At 44.3% G+C, this 25,338-nt stretch overlaps 1 protein-coding gene across 1 annotated transcript in view; it reads right to left on the bottom strand.

Annotated features, from left to right (window-relative positions):
• The window catches only part of CCDC93 (coiled-coil domain containing 93), a 97,198-nt gene extending 72,132 nt beyond the window's left edge, over nucleotides 1-25,066 (bottom strand). Inside the window, exons 1-6 of the mRNA XM_042994280.1 lie at nucleotides 24,894-25,066; nucleotides 20,576-20,689; nucleotides 18,763-18,857; nucleotides 10,230-10,341; nucleotides 5,739-5,837; nucleotides 4,886-4,942 (exon numbers count right to left, since the gene is read on the bottom strand). Of these exons, the coding sequence (XP_042850214.1) occupies nucleotides 4,886-4,942; nucleotides 5,739-5,837; nucleotides 10,230-10,341; nucleotides 18,763-18,857; nucleotides 20,576-20,689; nucleotides 24,894-24,935 (519 nt within the window). The 5' untranslated portion in view covers nucleotides 24,936-25,066. The remainder of the gene's footprint in view (nucleotides 1-4,885; nucleotides 4,943-5,738; nucleotides 5,838-10,229; nucleotides 10,342-18,762; nucleotides 18,858-20,575; nucleotides 20,690-24,893) is intronic.
• Between the last annotated feature and the right edge of the window lie 272 nt (nucleotides 25,067-25,338).

The raw sequence follows: 25,338 nt of genomic DNA, 5'->3' as shown, positions 1-25,338 counted from the left end.
GTAAAAATGATGTGGAGGTATATTTACTGGCATGCAAACATAGTCTTAAGCAAAATTATACATTCTTGAGTAAAAACCAAAACAGAACGTAAAATATAACACCATTTTTAGAGAACTCTAATTCTCTCCATTGACATACATATTTTATATTTCCTACTTGGAATATAGGTCAGTAATTATCCCTGGATGGTGATATCATGGTGACTTAGTCTTTGTATTTTTTCCCATTTCTTAATTTTCTATTATTATTATGAAGGTACCAGCACAAAATATAAATAAGCTATTTTAAAACAAAAAAATCATGCACAAAAAAATGGCTGGGCTACATAACCAAGGACAAATGCAAAAGATTTGGGCTACATAACCAAGGACAAATGCATCCTATAAGGATGGCTAAGGATAAAAATAAGCTAAACATTTTGAAAAAAATTAAAATATATTTTAATAGTTATTTTTTTATTTTTTTAATGCTTATTTATTTTTGAGACAGAGAGAGACAGAGTGTGAGTAGGGAGGGGCCGAGAGAGAGGGAGACACAGAATCTGAAACAGGCCCCAGGCTCTGAGCTGTCAGCACAGAACCTGATGTGGGGCTTGAACCCAGGAACTGCGAAATCATGACCTGAGCAGAAGTCAGAAGATCAACCAACTGAGCCACCCAGGCCCTTTAATAGTTATTTATTAAAAAGAGGTTATAGCTAAGTACGAATATGTCAAAGCCTGCTGGTTGAGGGAATATGGTATTATGTTAGTAGATGACGAAAGAAAACAACATGATAGTCTCCACTTGGCAGACATTCTCTAGATGGACAAAGGCTCTTCTAGTGGAAAAGTCATAGTAAATGCCCCCATAGGGGACTGAAGAGGTGATGGGAAAGCACCCAGCCAATCTGGATACATTTGAGTCTTTGGGACCTAGATGAATAATATCCCAGAGCCCTGAAGTAAGTCAGGAACATTGCTGTAAAATTGGTGCCAGAAATATGTGGGAAGTCAGAGTCCAGGTGAAGAGAGGAAGCGGGAGAAGCACCATGCCTGTCGTGTTTGAGGAGTCAGATGTAAAATCAAAATGTGGCTGCCTCTTCCTATTTTGCAAATATCTAGGGAATTTGTTAACTCTTTTGGCTTTGAATTTCTGATTTTAAAAATCAAATCAATGATAGGGGTGTCTGGGGGCTTGGTTGAGCAACTGACTTCGGCTCAGGTCATGATCTCATGGTTCGTGGGTTCGAGCCCCACATCGGGCTTAGCACTGACAGCGCAGAGCCTGCTTCAGATTCTCTCCCTCTTTCCCTGCTCCTCCCCCGCTCATGCTCTCTCTCTCTCTCTCTCAAAATTAAACATTAAAAATAATTTTTTTTAATGTTTATTTATTTTTGAGACAGAGAGAGACAGAGCGCGAGTCGGGGAGGGGCAGAGAGAGGGCGACACAGAATCTGAAACAGGCTCCAGGCTCTGAGCTGTCAGCACAGAGCCCAACGCAGGGCTCGAACCCACGAACCGTGAGATCATGACCTGAGCTGAAGTCGGATGCTTAACTGACTGAGCCACCCAGGCGCCCCAACATTAAAAATAATTTTAAGAATATAGAAATAATAATATGTAACTCCCTGACTGTTGGTAAGGAGTTAATGACACAATGCTTGTAAGATACCTAGTTAGGTGCCAAATACACAGAAGGCCCTCAATCAGTACAGGGTGGCTAGGGACATATTTTATAAAAGGCGGGGTCCAGAAATTAGGCACCCATTGTTTGACCTTATTTGAATCCTTAATTTACTATTCACAATTCAAATTTGGGATTCCAGATTCGTCAATAAGGAGTAGGTAAGAAAAACTGAGGAGGCATGTGAAGGGCAGTGCCGGCAAAAAGGTGGGCAGGGAAGGAAACACGCGTCAGAACCCAAGACCTGCAAAGAGCCACACCCCTGGTAGTCTAGGAAAGACTTCATTCCCTTCGCAAAGGGAGACATTTCCCTTAGAGAGAGTGACAGTGAATGAAAAACAGCAAGCGGCTTCATTTCTTATGTGACTCACAAGGATAAGCCAGGGACAGACACTGCAGCCCTGGAGTCTCTTGTAAGCTTCTGGAACTCTCATTTCAAGGCAAGGAAGTGAAGAAGCACTTGCAGAAGTGGTGGGTGGAAGGGATGGAAGTTAATGGCAATGGAGCTCAGCTAAGAAACCTACGAAGACAGCTGCCAGAAGTGAGAGGTATTTTCAATAGATAGGCGAAGAAGCAAACCAACAAAACCCAAAGTTCAGCTCTGGCCATCCATCAAAATTCTTTATCATTCCTGCTACAAATGTATGGACAGTCAACTGAGGAGCAAATTCACACATAAAAAAGGAAATAAACTGAGTATTATCAAAGAGACTTGCAAATTTTTCCCATTTTCCTTTATCTCGATATTATTTTGTAATTAGCTGCCAACAGCACTGTATCGAGAGGCCCACAGTTACAAGACTAGGTTTGCATCCTGGCTCCATCATCACCAATGTGACCTTGTGCAACTTGTAACCTATCTGTGCCTGAGCTTCCTCGCCTGTTAAAAACAAGAAAAAATACTACTACCTCAGAGGACTGTTGTCAGGACTGCGTAGGTTATATATAAATGCTTATAACAATGTCTGGGTACCATGTATTTGTCATTATCATTACCTCCTTCAATTCTATGCAGTCCTATTACCAAACAGAAGACAATTATCTTTAAAAATTCCACTACAAATGAGAGGAGGGGAAGAATGTGTCCCCAGAGGCCTGAAATGTTTAGCGGGCATGATGATGACAGGCCCAACTTCGTGGATAGGACGACAGACAGCTATGCTGGCCTTTCCTTCATGGTGATAATGCCGAATGAAAACTGTACTGTTTCTCACTCTCTACCCAGGGCTCAGAGTGAGATTTACATAAGAAGATATTCAATTAAGCATTTCGGAAATTTTACTTTTATTTACCGTTTTTGAATAAGTAATGCACAGACTTGGTATTAAATCCAGATAGTATAGGCTTTCCAAGGAGAAGAGCATTTCCCCTCCTCTCCTGCTCCTGGCTCCCCATTCCCTGTATGGGAGGTAATACCATCACTTGGTTCTTGTACCTCTCCAGAAATGAAGCATAATATAAAACAAGAAAAAACAACAGCATATCCAACAAATTGATTATTAGTTTTCATGACAAATGCAGTTAGGGGAATCTTTAATTGCCTATAAAACTCTATATTGGTAAGCTAAAAAAAAAAAAAAGCCCACAAAATTGTATTTAAAATAGGACTCCAATTCAGTATAAAAATGCACATTAAAAACATGCAAGAAATATGTCTAAGCTCCAAAAGAAGCTGCTTCTGTGTTGTGAGATTAAGGTTCTCTTCCTCTGTATCTAGCAACCTTTATTTAATTCATTTAATTTTTTTTTAATGTTTATTTATTTTTGAGACAGACAGAGACAGAGCTTGAGCAGGGGAGGGGCAGAGAGAGAGGGAGACACAGAATCCGAAGCAGGCTCCAGGCTCTGAGCTGTCAGCACAGAGCCCAATGTGGGGCTCGAACCCACAGACCATGAGGTCATGACCCAAGCCAAAGTCAGACGCCCAACTGACTGAGCCACCCAGGCGCCCCTCTATCAACCTTTAAAAAAATAAAAAAAATAAAAAATAAAAAAATAAACTGAATGACTATTTCATAACCAGGAAAAAATTCACTCTGATATCATATCATATCCTCTTATTATTATTATTAAATACTGCCACTGAAACTGGAAATAGTACCTGGCTTTAGTGTATAACTATCTTGATGGTATTCTACTCCTTCCATTTCCAAAATAGAATTGTGAAAAAGATACAAATTACAACTATAAAGTGACAAAGACTTTCTTTTTTTTTTTTTTTTTAAAGTTTATTTTTGGGAGAGACAGAGACAGCGCAAGTGGGGGAGAGGCAGAGAGAGAGAGAGAGAGAGAGAGAGAGAATATCCAAGCAGGCTCCATGCCATCAGTGCAGAGCCTGATCTGGGGCTTGAACTCACGAAGCTGTGAGATCATGACCTGAGCTGAAACCAAGAGCCGGACACTTAACCAACTGGACCACCCAGGTGTCCCAAGGCTTTCTTGTTTTAAAGGAGCATTTCATGTCATCAAATGATTGTTACTCTTTTTAGAGTGATCACCTTGGAAGACCACACATTTACTCTTAAAGTAGAAAAAATAAGTAAAAAAACGCTACACGTTATTTTTGGAAGAAAGCAAACAAACCCCCAGGCATTGTGGCTTCATTCCCAGCAGCTCAGGTAGGAAGGCTGGGGCTGGGGTGGGGTGGTGGCACTGATGAGCTTCTACTGGGCTCTGGCCCAGAATATTCTGTAAAGCTCTTCTCAGCCCTTGCAAGCAGAGATCCCACGGTTCTCCAGGCATGGAAGCGCAGAGTGGGCATGCGAGTGCAGATCCCACGGTTAAGATACAATGTGTGTGTTGACCAAGGCCATCCCCGTGTGTCCCACACAAAGCTCAGGAGTAGCTCTCTCCAAAGCCATCACGGGGTGCTAATCTCAATTTGCCACCTCCAGCTCATCATCTACTCTTTGGAGCTATTCAAAGTTTACACCTGCCACTGGCACAAGTAAGGAAGGGCTTTGGATCTGGCAAGTTTCTCCCGTAAAACTGGAAGTAAGGAGGACACAGGACGTGGTTGTGGCATTTTCTGCCCATGAATGCTGGCATCCAGATATGGGCACGGGGGCAGGCAGGGCTTCCTTCACACGCACACCTGAGGTCCAATCCTAGGCAATCCCAGGAAGACCTTGGCAAGGGTTTTGGGATTTGAATCACAGGGCTATTGGGAGGCCATGAACCTGTCCTTCCCTCACAGAAGAATAAGGGCAGGGGAACTTACTGAAAGGTCAACAACTGTCTTGATGGCCTTTTCTTTTCTTTTTACAAAGTCGTCATCCTGTAAGACAAAACACAGCGATTAAACAAATCCTGTGTGAAGACTGGAACTCAACTGGACTTTTCAGAACCCTGTCTTACAAACTGACTTCTCGTCACAGCTTTGCCTGCAGACACCTCTATCGTCTAACAGACTGGAATATATTCTGCGTGGGAAGAAGCTAGGGCCTCTGCAGGTGGCTGTGAAACAGAGCCCCACAGCCGGTGACAGTGAGGGGGCCCACAGAGTGTGCTGGTGAAGAGAACCACTCTCACTCAAATCCTTATGAGCTCTGAAACCCTGGGCAAGCTGCCTCTAAGCCTCAGCTTCACCATGTGTAAACGGGGCCACCACCGCCTATACCAGGGAGCGGCTGTGAAGACAAAAGAGGGGTAGGCATGCAAGGGGCTGGGAATTCATGCAGTAGACATTCAATAGTTACCAGTTATTACTACTGTGGTGGTGCTGGTGGCTGCTATTAAACTATTATGATAGGAACGCCCTTGGCAATCACCTAGGTGATCTCTCAAAAAGCTTTATATGGCTATAAAAAAAAATACCCATTCTTATAATTTAACAAACATTCTGAATCAAGTATCAAAGTTGAGAGAAAGAGACAAAACCGCAGGGCTTTACACCCAGTGCCTGCTTAAAGAGGCAGTTCTTGTGAAGCAGGAGGCCCCCTTTCAAAGCTGACTGGGTAGGGGCAGAGATGCCACATGGAGGGATGGGGAGCCTGAGCTTCCCCTGCTCCTTCCCAGGGAGCCTCTGAGCAGGTGCACTGTTCTCAGTTGGACAAGAGAAGGAGAATACTGACCTCGGGGAGACTGTAGGTTTTTTGGAACTGGGAAATGGAGTAGGAGCGGATGTAGTCACCCATTTCTTCCTTTGTTTCTATAGCTCGCTTCACCAGCCACTGGGAAAGAGAGGTAGGACATGTGAGGACAGGGGTGAAACACCATCGCGGTCGAGGCCAACTCAGAGACGGTACGACCTATCAACCCGAATCACCACATCTGAACTGACTAGGTGACAAGAAACTACCCACGTACACATGCTGTCCCATGTGAAAAGCAGCCGGCCGGGCGTCTGAGAGGCTAAGAGCCAAGGGCATCTGGAGCAGAGTGGCCGTGCAGGAGCTCTAAAGCCTCACTTCAGATCCTCAGTTTTGCTCTGTGCAAAGTCGAGGTGAGAGTATCAGTTTCTTTCACCTCACAGAGCTACCGGGGGAGCAAAGGAAATCACAAGGACCATACTTTGCGACTAAAGCACAGCAAAAATATAGTTGTTCCCCACAACCCCCCGGTTCCAGTGGCAGATCTTAACATAACTTTCCCTGTGCTGCCTGTACTACAGACCAGGGAAAGGGAAGAGAGCCTCAGAGAACATCTAGTACAACCTCCTCTTTCATCGATGGAAAAATCCCTCAAATACTCGCATTTGAGTACAGGTTTGCCGAATACCCGGCCCTAGACTTCAGGTGAGTGAGGCAGTCACGGCATTTGCTCTCTTAATCCACACATTATATGGCAACTGGCACTGGCCATGTTGTACTGAACCTGAAGTTCAGAGCCACTACAGAATTTGTCTGTTCTTGTTCCATAGGTAGCAAGCACAAAGCTGTCACAACTCACAGGCTCTTCCACACGGGAAGACCGGACAGAATGTAAAATACAAAAACAGCCTTTGCTTCTCTTCCCTGGCTCTTCATTCAGTCCCTATATGACTGAAGAACATTATGGAGGGAGGATGCCATCTGTCAGTCACCGTTCTCTTTCCAGAAAGAGCTACTACATCCCCAAAGCAGCTTGTGGACAGTAGTAGTATTTCTTCTGGAGCACAGCACACTTGGCAAGGTTTAGCTACTTAGGACAGCAGATGCATGGCATATGGGCTGGTGCTCCTGCAGGGATAGGCAGAATGCTTGCTCACAGAGGGCAGCCAGCTCGAGGAAAGGACGTATTTAGGAAGTACTTGCCCAAGATAGGAGTGGCTGCAAATAACTCTGGGGGATATTCTTTTGTTGTTAGTATCTTCCATTTATTTCCATCACTCCATTCCACCCCACCTCCAAACAACAGCCTCAGGCACTGACTAAAACCCAGAAGCAGGGGCAGAAGCTCACACAGCCTTCAGAGCTTCTCCAGACCCTCTCCCGCACCCCCATCCAGCACCATGGCCCAGGACAACTATGGAGGCTGACTCCTTGCTCAACTCAGTTTCTACTTCCCTTTGGATGGGAAGATCCAGTTTCTGGACTTTCAAAGTTGTCTCTTTCTCAGATGCTCCTCCATAAATTAGATCTACACTGAGCTGTTAATTTGGCTGGATCCTGGCAAGTGTGATCCGATAAGGAAGGTAAGAGTCTTAGGATTCAGAGAATCGATCGCTGTAGTAGACTTCCTAGAGTGAAGGGCTGTGGAGGGAACCTCTTGGACAGCCAAGCTCTGCCCCAAGTCCCTAGCATTTGAGAAAAATACCTACCCTCACAGGATTCACATGTCTGGCCTGGGAGAAGAAGATGTGACCTAGAAGTACTGGGGTCTGAAGTCAGATCCCTTCTTCTCTAGGCTGGCGTTCAGCGCGTTACTACAGCTGTGCTAAACAGCGCAAACCTGGAGGTGAGCCTCAAGAATCACACAAGACAACTAACTTGACGACTGCTCTTTCACCGGTCTCCGGCAAAACAGGTACAAACTACAAGCTGTGGTTACTTTTTCATAATACTTTCATGTATTTAAGGGACTGTCCATTCAAAGGACTGTCCTTTATTCCAAGACTGGGGGGTTAAAACGCGTTTCTTTTAGGAAACGATAAAGCAAGATAGTTGTCACTTAAAAAAATGGCTTTTTCATTAAAGTATAAATGATATACAACATTCTATTAGTTTCAGGTGTACAACATAGTGATTCAGCAATTCTGTACACTGCTCAGTGCTCACCACAGTAAGTACAGTCACCATCTGTCACCACGCAACGTTATTACAATGGTATCGACTGTATTCCCACTGCTGTACTTTTCACGTCCATGACTATTTTATAACTGGAAGTCTTTACCTCTTTATCCCCTTCACTTATTCTGCCCATCCCCCACCCACTTCCCCTTTGGCAACCACCGGTTTGTTCTCTGTATTTAAGAGTCTGTTTGCTTTGACAGTTGTTACTTTGAAAGATGTTCTTTCAACATCTCGACAAATTACAGGTGGCAACCATAGGCCAACCTCCATGTGTGCTTTAATTAAGAAATCTGGTAACCACTAACCTAGGTTCTCACATCCAGAGAGGAAGCCTTCCAGCATTCCACGTACAACAGGGAACATTCAGATGCTCAAAATGCCTAAGCTAGCGAAAGAAGATCACTTCCCTTTCATTGCCTTTTCCTCTCTGGATCAGATTTGTTGCTCTCAGAGTTCTAGCATAGGGCTGAGTAAGGCCTAATCACTAGAGATTTAGGCTTTGGGGGGAAAGGCAACAACTTCACATTATGGTGGTAGTGGAAGTTTCAGTAATACCCAACACAGGGTCGCTAGCTCCTGTTTTCACAAAAGGAATCAGGTATCATCCTCCTGCGTCAGAAAGTCTAATGAACCTACAGATCGAATCCTGAGTTAAAGTTTTAACTTCCAATTCACAAATTTCATGGTATTTGATTGAAAGTCTAGTTTGGGGGAAGTCCCCAATAACAGTAACAAAAATAGAAACAACTATATGATACTTACAAAGCACTTACTAAGATGTGCTGGTCCTTCAGCTAAGTGCTTTATACATACTAAAGTACTTAATTCTCATCCTATCAGGTAAGTACTATTATTGCTTCTATTTAACAGATGAGAAGTTAAGTCATTTGCCCAAGGTCACACAGCTAAGTGGCAGAGGCAAGATTTGAACCCAGGAAGTCGCTGGAGACCATGCTCTCAACCCCTGTACTATTATAATCTTTTTTTTAGTTTTTTAATGTTCATTTACTTATGAGAGAGACAGAACACAAGCAGGGAAGGGGCAGAGAGAGAGGGAGACGGAATCCAAAGCAGGCTGCAGGCTCCAGGTTCTGAGCTGTCAGCACAGAGCCCGATGCAGGGCTCGAACCCACCAACTGTGAGATCACTGACCTGAGCTGATATCAGATGCTTAGCTGACTGAGCCACCCAGGCACCCCCATACTGTTATAATCTTAACACAGGCTTAGAAGACTTCTGAATCAAGGACCGCATGAATGGCAGAGTGGGAAAGCACAAGGTTTAGTGACAAGGAGTTTAGACTGGAATCCTGCTTGACAGCTCACCAGTTCTCTGCCCTTAGGTAAATCAGTTACTCGCTCTGAGTCTCACTCTCCTCAGACATAAGACTGGGATTATAATAGATGCTTCCAACAACTCTATCAGGATCATTTGCAAAGCGCTGTTCACACAGCAGGCCCTTTCCTTTGCTCCTCCTCTTCTTGAAGTGCCTGAAGGGGAGGGTGAGACACAAGACTGCAAGAATATAGGGGGCTGTACAGCATATGCCACTTACTCACAGGAGCTTGGGAAATAGCCACGGTGGAAATTAGCCTCCCATTAGACATCCAGTCACCAAATAAAGACTAATTGCCTACACAGTCCCAGACATTCCACCAGGTGCTGAAAACACAACAGTGAGCAGGACAGCCATGGCACCTGCCCCCAAGAAGCTTAGTCTGACAGGAGGGACAGAAATAACCAGACAGATATACATGGTTACAAACAATAGTAAGGAAGGATTCCTACAAAGGAAAGGAATATGGCCGGTATGAATGGATACAGCAAAGGAACCTGTTCTAGATTAGGGGCTCATGGGAAGCTTTCTTGAGGAGGCTGGGTGGAACTGAGATCAGAAAGATGAATATGAATTAAGCAGGTAGGGAGAGAAAGGTAAGAGCTTTCCAGCTTGAGGGAAAGGCCTTGTGACAGGAGGAAGCACAAGATGGATGAGGAAATCTGAAAGTCAGAGGAGCTAGAACAGAAAGAATAAAGAAAAGCAAGGAATAAAGTCAGGCTGGATAAGTGGGACAGGACCAGAACATGGAGGGCTCTGGAGTTCTACCTTTACCAAAAGGGCAATGAAAAGCAATTAATGGGAACATTCAAAGGTCACAACAGGTGACAGTGTGAACCTAGGGAAGAACACTGGCGAACTTCTGAGGATGACGTCAGGAAGTCCCATCACGTCTTGCTCCACCAACTCCACGCCACACCCGTTAAATCCAGGATCTAGGCCGGATGGCCCAAGAGCCAGACCCGTTATAGGAATTCTGGTGTTCAGAGGACAAGAAACCACACAGAGGCTCTCACCTGAACAACAGGAAATATGTGAATAAAATCCATGCCCTGGATCTGGTGGGGCTCCAGCTGGTGTGGACACTTCATCCTTGGCAGGACTGAGACGATTTTTTCTGACAGTGCTCTGTTTGGAAAAAACAACAGCAAAGAGTGAGAACACACTAAGTGGCTCTTAAGACATCTCTCAAGTCTGGGCAGTATTCCAGAAGAATCTGGGGCTTCTCAACGCCAGATCATGACCAAGCTTCTCCCGACTGACTGCAAAATGAGAAAAATAGGCACAATTCAGATGTGTCTGTGTGCACGCGGCTAAGGCCACAAAACGGCTTTCTTTCTTTATTCTACGGTTTTGTTCTTCCCACCTTCTTTATATTAAAACATATTGTTTACTTACGACATTATGGTGATGTTTGAGGTAATAATTATTATTTTTTAACATACTTACGTTGTAAAATACAAAGTCATCAGTGCCCCAAGTTCTTTTACATTTCATTTTACTGACCTACTTTTTCCAAAAATCTGGGAACCACTAGGTTACACATTAAAAAAATTGTTCTCTCTCTCCTTCTCCCCCGTGCGCATGCGTGTTCTCTCTCTCTCTCTCTCTCTTGCAAAAAAAAAAAAAAAAAAAATTGTTCTAAATATCATTCAGGAAACAAATAATTACCAGACCCTGTGCTGGGTGCCTACAATAGTAAGACAAAACATGGGGCCTGACGCTAAAACAAAAAATTTAGAGTTCTCTACTCTGGTATAAAAGTATTTTTAAAATAAAAAATAGCCTTTAAATTTTTTTTTTTTAACTACTTTCAAATTAATCCTAGATTTGGGGGAACCATGTCCTTGTTCTTTTTTTCCAGAGAGGAGAACGCTTCTGCTTCTCATCAAGAGCATTCTGAACGCTCTCCAACACCTTGCTTCAGTCCTGTGAAATGTCCAGGAATAAGGGGAAGAATGGGGCTTCCCGAGGCCTGAGAGCATTCTTGTAGCCCAGTCAGGAGGCAAGCATCCTCCGCCTGCTGAGAGTTTCCACAGCTCCTGCCCAGGCCTGGGTGGGACAGTTTTAAGGCAGGCACGACAGCAGGGTCTGTGTACAAGTCCACAGATGTAAGCCTCCTTCTCTACTTGGCTGGTATTTGACCTCCAACTGTCTGCTTCCTGTTTCTTACACTTCAATTGGATTTGGTTCAAGAGGGGAGAGCAGAGGTTACCAAGTGGGTCTGCCTTGAGAAAACAGTCACCAGGCATGACCTTGTGGGGCCATATGGAGAAATGGGGGCTTCTGGCTCAGCTTACGTGGATAGGTTAGGTTAATAGTCTTATTCTAAAACCCTTTAAAAAAATCTTAGCCCCTTACAGCAGCTACTGTGGCCTTGTCTGCAAGTGAGAACTATTTTCTGATAGATGAAAGCCCTAGTGAACAAGGTCCCTAGTTCTTACTAGATGCTTCAAATTCAGCAAGTGGGTCTACTCACACAGTGTTCCTTGTTCAAAGAAATCTTGTATGCTTTTATCTCTCTGCAGTCCCATAATCCTTCCCAAGAGACAGACACCTTTAAGACTGACATCTAACAAAGGCCTGGGTCAGAGCAATTATTGTCTTACCTATGCTGCCCTTAGTAGGTTTTATCCTCTTGGTCTTGGTAGGAACTAAGTGAAATCCAGGGAGAAAAGCTAAATGGCTCCCCAGGGAATGGTCCCTGGAGAACACACTACAAAACTTTGTTCATTCCCAGGAAGAAGCTTTAGAAGGTGGCACCAATGTTAGAACTACTAAGAGGAAATATGGATCATAATATCAATGATATTATGGATCATAATATCAACGTCAAGTCTGATAGGTCAATCATAATATCAATGTCAAGTCCGATAGGTTTAAGAGACAAAAATATGGAGAGGAGAAGACTGATACTCTACTGCACACATTTACAAAAGGAGGGAACATCTACCTCCCAGGAGGGAAGCCTCTGGGAGAACATTTTCACCCCTAACAGAGTGGGCACGTGTGTGACTCATCCAAAAGGTCTGAGACATGGAAGGAAAATGTCACATGCCTCTCAGCCACTACTGCAGTCCCTCCTTTCTGAGCAGCCTGACTTCAGGATACAAGTGTCTTTTCTGTCATGAGGTACGTGGCTGTCCCAGTGGGGAAGCCTATGGCTGTCCAGTTGTTTCTGGGGCTCAAATGGGATAGTTTGGTAGGCAAGTATTAATGAACCCATTTGGCAGCATATCTAAGGCTCTCTCTATAATACACTTTATCTTTTATTTTAATCTCCGACAGACTCTCATGCCTTTCTTCATTTGCTTGAAACTTGTGAGGGGAAGAGACTGGTGCTTAATTGACACAGCTCCCTAAACTCCAAGCTTAGCAAATACAGATGATCCTCACTTGGCATCCTCGTTTAGGACAAGTCTTAACTGTTGATATCCATGGGGCCTTTCCTCTCAGTCACATTCTGGTTCAGCGGGAGGAAAGCTCCCCCTAGTGGCTACAGATCTGAGTCTGCATAGGGTTACTGGTCCGTAACAACCAGTCAGTAGCTTGAAAACAAGAGGCTGAGACCCCCAGTACCATCTAGCTCAAACTTCTACCTTCAGACCAAGTTGTGTCTGACCACTGCTCAGAGACTGCCTCCTTTCCCAGTTCATAAAGGCCCTGAGGGAAGGATGCTGTGGGTCATCTCAGGGTTTACAAGCCTCTTAACCCTCCTCCCAGAAATCACTGCCAAGACTGAGGTCTCACTCAACAGCATATGGAAGCAGCTGGAGGCAGAACCACTGCTGGGCCAAGGGAGGGATGTGTGGGACATACAGGCAGGCTGGGGTAGGGCACAAAAATCAGGAGGACTTCTTGAAACCCACCAGCCCCTCTCTCTTTTTCCCTGGAGGTCAGGGTAGACCCTCTGACTTTCTGAAAATCTGAGTAAGTGACCACGCAGAGGTCCCTTGTGAGGTTTCTTAGTCTAAGATTTTAACAATGCCCACTTGCCACTACAGGTGATTGGTTTGATTCCTGCAGTTTTTAAGAGTGTTCAGTACACAGTTTCCTCCTCCACTGCCAACAGTTTGAAAGAGAGTGAATTAACCAGGGTTTAAACTCCAGTTCCATCACCTGCTCTGAGACTTCTGGCAAGTCATTTGGTCCCTCTTGTCCATTACTCCCATCATACACGAGGAATAATGCCTGTCCTACTTACTCAAACTTGTTGCGATGTTTAGGTAGTCATAGGCAAGTACAAGTGCTCTGCACACAGGCGCCTCCTACTCGTGTGTTGTTGAAATGAACTCAGTTATAAGCCTGAAATCTCATTTATGGACCTCTGAACATAGGAATCTGCAGTCATGGGGCTTTACGACAGGCTAGGAGGGTAGAAGGAGGATGTAGACAGAGGGTAGAAGCTCATGAAACCCTCAAGAAAAAGGGATCAACAAGAAGAAAAAGGCCCCAATTGGGCATGTACAGAAAACAGCCTGAAAGATAATCATGCCCTCCTCAGACAGTGCTACCTGGCCACCCACCACACAGTTTCAGCTGGGACGTACTGAAACACTGCAAACATAAGCCACTTTTAGTCTAAATTGCACCTAACCAAGAAACTCTGTGGAGAGGAACCTCAAACACAGAACACATTCCAAAACCAAACAGAAAAGATGTTTGAATAATTCGGTGCCCTGTGGCTATGGCATTTCCCTTACAGGTAAGAGAGACCCCACTGTCTGATGCATTGCTAGGAGTCTGCTGAGTCTTCAGTCATGCAACCCCTCAGCCCCGGTTTCACCTACAATTACAGTTCATGGCTCTGGACTTAAAAAGCTACACATCAAGTGTTTACCAGAGAACATAACACTGTACATCCTCAGCCCCTTATCCAAACCCTTTGGGGCCATAGGTGTTTCAGAATTCAGAACTTTTTAAATGTTTGCACTTTAGTGGACATAAGAGGCATATACTACATATTATGTAGAGCCCAAGTGAAATCTAGAGCAAACTGTACACTTGAAGAAATTATTATTTCTGCAGCAAAACTTATGAAAATTCCTGTAAGTGGGATCAATAAAGACTAAAAATAGTCTTAAGTAGGTTCAGGTCATGTTTTGTTTCCAAATGAGTTTTGTATCCACACTTAGAAAGAACAGACCTGTTTTCAGTGGTTTTTTTTAGATTCAAGAAACATGGACAAGGGATTAAGAATCCATATAAAACCCACCATGCTCCAATATCTCCTAAGAGTACTGCCAGTGACAGGAAAGTATCATAATTCCCAAGGACGCCAAGGTGAAAAGGGGCTAAGGACCACTGTAAAACTCTAAGGGAATTTGCAAAGAAGGGATACACAGAATCTAGGAGATGGTAAAAGTGGTGCAGAAAGAATGCATTTGAAATCAAAAGAATGCAAAAGACATCCCAGCATAGCAGGGGTGCCACAGGCGTAAAAAGCAATCACTCAAAATGGAACAGAAAGAGGCCTCAATCAAGAGTGTCCTCGAGAAGATAGTAAATTTATGTTAGTAAACAGCTAAAGAACCTGGGTGATCTTAGCTACAGGTAAAGCTATGTGCTTCTTGGTCAAAAAGGGAAAAAAAGGCAATCAGAAACTCAAGAAAAGTAAGCTGTATACAGACAAGGCAAATTACAACGTGCCTGATGTTCAGTGAATTTTCATAGAGACCACTCCACTGGCTCAGGCCAAACATCTCAGAATCATTCTTGAGTCCCCTCTTCCTCACACCCAAATCCAATCTGTCATGACATCCGGTTGGTTCTACCTCCAAAATAGATGAAGAATCCCACCAACTGCTAGCCACCCGTCATGGCCACCATCCTTCTGTGAGCATGGCTACAGGGTGCTAAAGAATCTCCCTGCTGCCAACTTCACCCCTTTGATCAGTAATCAGAGAGTTCCTTCTAAAACCGATTATGAACAGAACAGATTATGTTCCTCATCTGCTCAAAACCCTTCAAGAATTTCCATCTCAGTCAGAGTAAACTCAAAGTCTTTATTCTGACCTACAAAGCTCTACCCGATCTGGCCCCCCTAACTTGTCTGCACCTCTGCTATTGCCCCTCTCCCCCACGTCACTGCACTCCCGGCAGGCTTCTGTTTGGAGCCTTCACGCTCGCGGTCCCCTTTGCTTGGAACCCTCTTCTCTCAAGTCTTAGCTCCCATATTCCCTTCTCAATGAGGCCACACTGACTTAAAGTTACAACTGCCTCCAAACCATGTCCCTCTTCATATACCTTTTCAGCTTTCATTTTTTTCAGAGTGCATATTACTTCCATAAATAACTCAATTTTTTATTAAATTAGTTCTTTATTGTCTATCTTCCCCCAAAAGACTCTAAGCTCTGTGAGGGAACGATATTTTTCATGAATATATCCAAAGTACCCAGAACAATGCCTGACCCATAATATGGACGCAATAAATATTTGGTGAGTCAATGAATAAATGAAGATATTCCTCTTGACTGTAATATTTTGAATATTTCCCATCAAACGGCACCATTATGGTCAAGGAGATCACATTTCCTTTTCTTTGACACCATCACAACTCTTAGTTCTTATTGTAAACACTCTTTATAAATTTACTTTTACAATTTACCTGTAGATTAAGCATGGACAATTTAATTGCTATTATTATTGAACAGATTTTAAATATTATGCCCTGAACATTGTAAAAGTGATGATATGATGGTAGATGGAGGCTGAAAGGAAGAAGGAAAAACAGATACCAAAACATTTACCCTAAGTAGCTAGGAACCAGGAGAAACTATCTTTAAAAAAATTTTTTTTTAACGTTTATTTATTTTTGAGACAGAGAGAGACAGAGCATGAATGGGGGAGGGTCAGAGAGAGAGGGAGACACAGAATCTGAAACAGGCTCCAGGCTCCAAGCTGTCAGCACAGAGCCCGACGCGGGGCTCGAACTCACAGACCGCGAGATCATGACCTGAGCCGAAGTCGGCCGCTTAACCGACTGAGCCACCCAGGCGCCCCTTGGAGAAACTATCTTATATTAATGAGTCAAGAAACAGAAGCTTATGTAGATTACAGCTATACAAGTGATCACAGGACAACAGATAATAATTATAAGACTGGATAATGGGAAACAAAGGGGATGTGGTGAGTAGTATAGTGAGCTAAATTCCTCCTCTTATTAGACTTGAATGAAACATACATAGTTGGAGATGCACAAGTGACCTCTCTGAAAAATCTAAAACCTAAATAGGCAAAGATGATCCTTTCCAGGGAATAAAACCAGGGTATACAATGGGAACAGGGAGAGACATCAGCTGTATATTTTGTGCTCTTTGGCAGTATCTGAATTTTTTTTTTAATTTTAATTTTTTACTTCATGGATGTAGCACCTATACAAGAAAAACAAACAAACAAAGACGCAGGAATAAAAATCTACCCCTGGAGTTAGCCTGACCAGCAGAGAGCAGAGCCACATGCCTAGACTCTATCACACTGTCCCCAGTGAAGGACTTTTCCCGATAGGTCACTGGATGCGATGTCACAGTCCCAGAATGACAGATGCTGGAGATGTAGAGCTCCGCTATTCATGGCTGAGCACTGATGAGCACAGTGTCACAGAGAACAATACGTCCTCTTTAATGAGGAGCCAAAAGATGTCCTTTGGTCTTATTATTAAGAATTTCGGTGATTCTGTGGGACCGATTTTTCTTCTGTGTGGAAACAGAATTGGGTAATTCATCATGTTTTTCTCTTTTTTGTTGGCTGCCAGAAAGCTTAGAGCCAAATCTGTGGCCCACCCTTAGAAAAACAAGGCATTTTGTGGCCTATGACAAATGTTGTAGCCTTATCCCCAACTCCCATTTCTTTTTCCTTTTGCTTCACTTCCCCTTTTCTCTATCACTGCTTCATATGCGTATTTGTAAACTAGCTTTAATCCATTTGGAATAGTTTTTTTCCTGGAGGAGGATAAGGCTTCAGAAAAATGATGAAATAAGTCACAAATACACACAGATCTGAAATCACAAATCCCTCTCCTGACAAATAAGGGAACTGTGACTTGCCCAAGGTCACACAGCTGCCCATTGGCAGGGCTGGGCAGAACTGGGGATCCCAAGTGGTCTAATGAAATCACCAAGCCCCTAGTGAGCTATGGAAGACTGGGTGGGACACTCAGGTGAAATCTCTAGCAAGGAGTCCATGCTGCCTCCTCTCGATGGCAGGCATGACCACAGAGGCAATGGGGAAGGGCGGGGGGGAGGGGGGAAGATTCTCTTCCTCACTCTATTCAATATTCAACTTCAATTTAATACATTCGTCCCAGCTGCCCCTGGAAAGAGATAAACTAAGAAGCAACTGGAAACTATTAGAGAGTATTAGAAAAAGGATGAGAGTTGCTGAACATCAGTAATCATCAGAGAAATGCAAATCGAAAGAAGGGCTATCATCAAAAAGATAAGAGATAACTAATATTGGCAAAGCTATGGAGAAAAGGGAATCTCATGCACTGCTGGTGAGATTGTAAATTGGTACAGCCACTATGGAAAACAGTATGGAGGTTCCTCAAAAAATTAAAAATTAAAAAATTTTAAATCAGAACTACCGTATGATCCAGCAATTTCATTTCTGGGTATTAATCAGAAGGAAATGAAATCAGTATCTCAAAGAGGGTATCTGAACCCCCATCTTCACTGCAGCATTACTCACAATAACCAAGATATGAAAATAATCTAAGTGTCCATCCTTGGTTAAATAAGATGTGGTGTACATGTAAACACACACACACACACCCAGGAATATTATTCAGGCATAAAAGAAAAGAGGAAATCCTATAATTTGCAGCACCATGGATGGACCTTGAGGATAAGATTTATGCTAAGTGAAATAAATCAGAGAAAAACAAATGCTGTGTTATTTCACTTGTAAGCGGAGTCCAAAACAACTGAATTCAGAGAACAGATTGGTGGTTGCCGGAAGTGAAGGTGGGGGTGAGGGAAATGGGTGAAGAGGAACAAAAAAGCACAAAAGGTACTTGCAGTTATAAGATAGATAGGTCCTGGGGATATAATGAAGAACACAGTGACTACAGTTAGCAATGCTGTAGCATATATTTGACAGTTGCTAAGAGAGTAGATGATAAAAGTTCGTATCACAAGAAAAAAAATTGTAACTGTGTGGTGATGGATGTTAACTAAACTTACTGTGATGAACATTTTGCTATATATATATATATATATACACATACATACATCAAATCATTTTGTTGTACACCTTGAAATAATACAGTGTTACATGAAAATTATATCTCAATGAAACTAGGAACAAAAAAGAGAGAGATAATGTTAGAAACAGCCTGAGCATTAAATGACTTATATGCTAGCTGTGTGACCGTGGCTTCTAACAACCTCAGTTTTATTACCTATAAAACTATGATAATATCTGTTGTAATGAAAACTAAAATAAAACATGTAAAGTGTCTTAGCACAACTTTTGGCACATAGCAGACACTCAAAAGTTAGCTCCCTTCTCCCCCTTTAGCCTCTTCCATGGCAAACCCTGGTAACTTACATTTTTTGACCTATTGTAGAGTTTTCCTGAAAGAGCAAATCAACGTCTATGTCAAAGTTGCAAGTGGTGATGCACCAAGTCATTCCTCCTACTACCTGCAAGACACAAAGAAAATACCTGTTTTCTCTTCCTGGTTTGGGGAGAGGGGAAGTGGAAGGTAGGAAAAAATGTAAGTAGTTTTTATAGAATCAGTGACCCTACAAAACTATTTCTCTTTAGAGAGAGAGTATATGTGCCCTTCTGACTTCATCCACTACAATTCATCTAAAATAGCACCACTCGATAAAACTTTCCGCGGTGATGGAAAATGTGTCTGTACTGTCCAATGCAGTGGCTACCAGCCACATGTGGCTACTGAGCACTTGAAACGTGGCTAGTGTGACTGAGAAGCTGACTTATATTACGAAATGGACGTATCATTCATAGGTCCTCTTTATACTGAGGGAGACGGACATTAATTCTCAGCCAAGAGAAGTCTTACTCGAGTTTCAGGTAAGTGCCAGATTCCAGAGGAATTATGTGTTTTACAGACCAGACAGGTGAGTAGCAAGGCTGACATTTGTGGTTCATTACTTAATTTCCATATATATATTTTTCACATATCTAAAGGAGAGGAGAATCTCTGGTCTACTTTTCTCATAGGATTTCTCAGAGATGCAAATGAGACTAAGGCTAAAAAAACACTTTGAAACAAAACAAAATCCTTTTCAGACACGCCTTGATGTTAGAAAAAACAATAGTGACTCTCATCTCTGGCTGTATTTTAGACACATGTGAGATGCCTATTAAATACAGATTCCAGGGGCGCCTGGGTGGCTCAATCGGTTAAGCGTCCGACTTCGGCTCAGGTCATGATCTCGCGGTCCGTGAGTTCGAGCCCCGCATTGGGCTCTGTGCTATCAGCTCAGGGCCTGGAGCCTGCTTCGGATTCTGTGTCTCCCTGTGTCTCTCTGCTCCTCCCCTGCTCATGCTCTGTCTCTCTCTCTCTCCTTCAAAAATAAATAAAAACATTTAAAAAAAAATACAGATTCCAGGCCCCAGACCAGATCTAAGCAAAATATCAAAGGGTGAGGCCTCAACGTCTGTATCATGAAACAGTCCACAGTGATTGTTATGTAGAGCTGGGACTGTGGCCCACTGGAGCACTCAACACTTTCTCCCATCAGGAAACTGTCCTGGCCTGCTCTGGCTGATCTGCAAGCTTCATTTCTGTGCACAGTTGGCTGCTGCCTTTGCTGCAACATGCCACTTACTCTATGTATGTTGCTTTACTTGTCTCCCTTTCCTATTCTATAGAAGCTGGGCTCTCTGAGTACAGGGCCTTGGTCTTATCTCTGTGCCCTCAACACTCACTACTATGCCTTGTGCATAATAATTCTTCTAGGTTCTGCTGAATTAACACACTTCATCCCACAGTGACTTCTCCCTCCTCCAAACTCAGAATTGACCATCTTTAGAAAAGCTGGCAATTGTCTGTGAGCACACTGACCTAGGACAGCTCCTTACTAGCTCAGATTATTTTATCTTACTTTATCTCTTCACTCAGACTGTAAATTCTTTAAAAGGAGGAACTATTTCTGATGCCTCTTTGCACTCCCCAAAGGTCTGTACACAGAAAAGGAATTCAAGGCATACCTACTGATACATTTGTGTTTTCTTTTAATAGGAAATTGGAACACTTCCAGTAACGAACCTGAATGAGAGAGAAGCACTGGAGAAAGTAAAAACACAATCTCTTCCTCTTTTCCCTGTGCTGGTAAACCATGCCATCCCAACAAAAATCAGCCTGAGGGTCAGGAAGCTTTCCTCTTACCTTGTCAAAAGGTGACAAGCCTTTAATTCTTGCCCTGAAATACCCAGCTGCAACCAAGAGCTCCAGAATTTCAGTTAGCTTGACATTTTGTTCTTCATCTTCTCTTGTTTCTACCTAAAACAAAAGGTAAAAGATAGGCTCGTAAAAGCTACCTTAGGATAAAGGAACACCAGGCATATCCCCCGATGCCACAATTTAGTTGCCAAGGTGCAAGTGACATTGCCTGTATCACTGTGTTCATGCAGAAGCATGGGAACACAGGGCTGCCAGAGTCACAAAGAACAGAGTCCTTGGGCCTCAATGAGCTGTGTTGACCGTCACAGGTGGGGGAAGAAGACACACACAGGCAGTACAGATTATTCATCGGATGGGGAAGGAATCCAGGGAAAGGAAGATGATAGCACGGTACCTCCCGGTTCAGTAACACAAGGTTTACTTCACAGGCTCCCAACTAAATTATAAACTCCTTACAGACAAAACAAGGTTTTGTTTTGTTTGTTTGTTTGTTTGTTTTAACTTTTTGTGCATCTTGGTCCCAGAAGCAACTGACAAATGGGGCTAGAACCAAGAAGGGAGTTTAAACACGTATCTCTCTCTTCAATCATCTTTTTGATCTCTAAGGTAAATTAAGAAAGGCTTTCAACTTGGATACATGAAAGGATGCTGACTACCGCATAACGGGATTGCCTTAAAAATAATAAATTCACCTAATATATTTAAATAGGGAACTGATTTAAATTTTTTAAATTATAACCTACTTTCACTCCTAGGTGTTGATCCATAACTAAAAAGCATCTAAATATTCTAGTAGTACTGCCTCCATCTACTTCTATGAACTGTACCTTCCCTCTCTTCCATGACTGCGGAACATAAAAAACCACTTCTCTACATAAAACATGAGCAACATATAGCTGGTTCAAATTCTGGCACCCACCTCTGACTCCTCCCTCACCCAACAATGTCTGTGCAACCTTCCTTTACCCTGCGTGTCGCAGCCATCCTCCCCTCCCTTTTATTTACACTTCATGCCAGGACTACTGCAGCTGCCTCAACTGTCTCAATCTTTCTGCTCTTAATCTGTTTTCCTCACTCCTTCCTAAATCACAGCTTTCACATCATCCCTTCTTAGCTCATCCCCCAGCCCTTATCATTAATGCATCACACACTGTCTGTAAGATAAACTCCAAAGTTCCTGGTTGGCTATTCAGATCTTTGGCTGCAACCTATCGTTTTAGCTTCATCCTTTACCTCCCTCCAAAACAATCCAGTCATGGCTCTGGCCAAGCTCAAGCATGGTTCATTCCCATTTCTTCACTGTTCCCACCCCTTCCCTTCTCCTGATACTCTCTAACCACCCAGAAACCACCTTCAAATTCCAGCTCTTATTCGACGCCAACCCTGACAAATGCAGCCTGAAATGGTCACTCCTCTGCATTTCTATTTCATTTATAGTTCATGCCACTCATACAATTAAGTATCAACCTCTTCTGAGTAAAACGTCTGGTGTTAATGTACAAGCCTGTCTTTCGAAATGGGCTATTAGCTGGGTTAGGAGAGGACCCATATATTATTCAGTCATGTTCACACCTCTTCTGAAGTAGCATTAGGCTCAAAGGACAATTAAATATGGAATGACGTGCTCGATCATTACATAAAGTGCATGACCTATGCCAGCCACGGATTAACGAAATGTTTTCATAGTCATGACAGTGATAATGGAAATTCAAGTTTATTTTGAAGTACAAATTGCCAGGAGAGAGAGCTCACATATTAACATATAGTTGAACAAAGAATTATTAAAGTGATTGACAATCTCTTGCAATATGGGGTGTGACAGTGACAGCCTCGTGCCACTGCTCGTTTTACTTCTTAATCTCAAACCACCCTGGCCCAGCCTATTCAAGCGTTACCCTAATTCTTAGTGGACATGCAAAAATAAAGTAATATTAATTATTCACACAGTCTCTTCCTTTGCAAAAGATCTGGGATAGTTAAGCAACATCTATAAATAGGGAGACCCCAAGAAAAGAGAAAAGCAATATGGTTTACAAAGATGGAGTAGAAAAGAAAAATGGGATGACAGAAGTATTTTCTTATAGCTTCTAGGATGTAAAACAGGAACCCTTCATTTGTTCAATCTTCAGTTATCATGAACACACTTCCAAGAAGAGGACAATTCATCCCAGAAGGATCATTCCTTCCTCAACTTGTACCTAACGAGAACCTGCTGGCCAACCCCATGGCAGATGCATGGCCCATGCCTTTTATCTACTCACCCCCAGAATGGAGAAGTATATACATTTTTGTGAAATAACCTATGCAATAACTTTCTGGCACAAGACACTGAATGGAGAATGTTAATTAAGACTCTGCATTCAATTCACAGATCAACACTGAAACAATATGGAAAAGGGCCACTGACTAACACACAGCGACTCAAAGAATACCCTCTTTTGAGGGTGTAAAAAGCCATTAGATTGGTTGATACACTCACCATTAAAAAACTAAAATTCTGATAAAGATGAATGACTGTGAGCTCTTAAACCAGGCACACTAAATTTTCAATTGCCCTGTACTATAGTTCATGTAAGCTGGAAGGCAAGCCCAAGTCTAGCTATCTTCCCATCCTTCACAAACCTACAGAAAAAGGTTTAGAAAATTGGATTTAAGGAATTAACTGGATTAGTGACAGTTTAATGACACAGACTATCCATATTCATATGTACTGGTCTTTGAACTAAATGATAATAATTTGATTATATTTACCCTGTATGCCTCCTAATTGCCAAGAGCTGTCTTAGGCTCCTGGAAAACTGACAAGTCAGACCCAGCCTCTTGGCAGTCAGAGAAGGGTTAAATAAAGGACACAGAGGACCAGGTTGCTTTTTATTTTAGAAAGACCCCCATTTGTAGTACTGTAGGACACTGAAACGGAGGGATTCAAGGTAGAACCTGAGAAACCAGAAAGGAGTCTACAGCAAAAGACCAGGCAAAAACTTGATGAGAGCCTAGAGTAAAGAAGTAACAAAAAAGAAACATCAAATATCACAAGACAGTTCTCATCTTGGCAATCCCCTCCCCCTTCCATCAATGTAATTTGCACGTAAGGTTTTACCTAATACAGTTCTGACAACATGACATTTCTTAGGTTTTCCTAAGATTACAACAAAATGGACTTATCCACTGGGAGCACACACTGCCAGTTAAGTCTGTCCTTCCAGCACTACATTATATCCCCAGCTTTTATGCATGGAACAGCGATCCCTCAATTAGTGGGTACCGTACCTATGAGATGAAAGAACTGAGGATTGGCAGGGAGTAGGGTGGGTGGGGGGACACGCAGAGAAGCAAGATTGGCGACAGGCAGCTGTGATGTCCTCCTGTCAAGTGCCTGCTTCAGAACCTTAGGAGGGGGACAGAGGTTCAGTGTGGATTTCATTTCTTGAGTCTTGTAAACTAGACTAGCTTTGGAGGAAATCAGCTGGAAGAGAAAAGACACTGGCAAACCGCCTCGCTAAATGACACTTGCAGCCTAAAGGAAATGCACGTTCCTTTTATTCGCAGACAACGTGGAAATCCGGAAGCCACTGACTGCCCTGTCCCTCAGGAGCGACTGAGTATTTAATAACAAACACCTCTGTAAGGAAAGGTGCCCGCTATACTCTGGAGAAGCAGCCACGCTTCCGCCAGGCGCTCGGCCCGGCCCCACGGCCCCACTGGACAGCGCGTCGCCTCCCGCACACCGCCCAGTATGCGCACTGCTTCCAAACTTCTGCTGCCCGGGTCTGGCGCGGGGTGGGTAGGGCGGCATTCCCTGCACACACCAAGGCGGGTGAGGCCGGCCGTGGGGACCCCGCGGGCCCCGTGAGACGGCGGCAGGCGCCACAAGGTCACCGCCCTTTGCACAACCCGAGCCCGGACGGTCCCAGCGCGCGTCTCGTGACTCCAGGGCGCAGCAGCCCCGGGCCTCGAGGCGAGCCCTGCAGCGCCAGGGGTCGGGGCACACTGCCCGGGAGAGCGGGAGAGGCGGGACCCCGAGCCCCGCGGCGTCTGGGGCTGCGTGGAGCTAGGTACTGGGCTGGGAAAGACCGCCTCCGTCCCGGGGGACCCAGGAGCGGCTGAAGTTTGTCCCCGCCCCTGCCCAGGCTGGGGGACCTGCTCGGCCCCCCGGCGCACAGGGCCAGCGCTCCCCGCCGGGGACACACCTGAGGAAGGGGGCGGGGCTCCCCAAACGCTGCCCGGGCCCACTCAGCCGGCTGCTCGGTGGGCTCGGCCCTCTCCCACGAACCCGGACTGTCAGGGAGAGGGGGGTCCTTACCTCCGGGAGACCCTGGCCCTCCGGCCCCTTCGGCAACCCCATGGTCCTGTGACAGACGTGGGGCGGCAGCAGAGCCCGCAGAGCGTCCGGAGGAAGCTGTCCCCGACCGCCAAGCTGCTACCGGGGTGGAGGCAAAGCGGGAACTTCCTCTGCCGCCGCCACCGCCGCTGCCGCCGCCGCCGGCCGAGAGCGCGGCGGCCCCGCGGAGCATGCGCACTGGGACGCGAGCACATCGCGACTGCGCCTGCGTGAGGGCCACCCCTGGCAAGGCCGAACCGCGGGGGGGCGCTGGAGCTGCTGTCCCGCCGGGCTTCTGGACCGGTGTTCCGCAGGTGCTGAGCGCCGGGCTCCGCAGTTTTCTCCGAGGTGCATTACAGGGTCTATTCCTTCATCTCGGGGAATTTTTGCACTGGGCTCCCTCTCTGCTTTTCACATGCGTTGGATG

This window comes from Panthera tigris, chromosome C1 (genome assembly GCF_018350195.1).
Source record: "Panthera tigris isolate Pti1 chromosome C1, P.tigris_Pti1_mat1.1, whole genome shotgun sequence".
NCBI lineage: Eukaryota > Metazoa > Chordata > Mammalia > Carnivora > Felidae > Panthera > Panthera tigris.
This window is presented reverse-complemented; position numbering and strand designations above follow the sequence as displayed.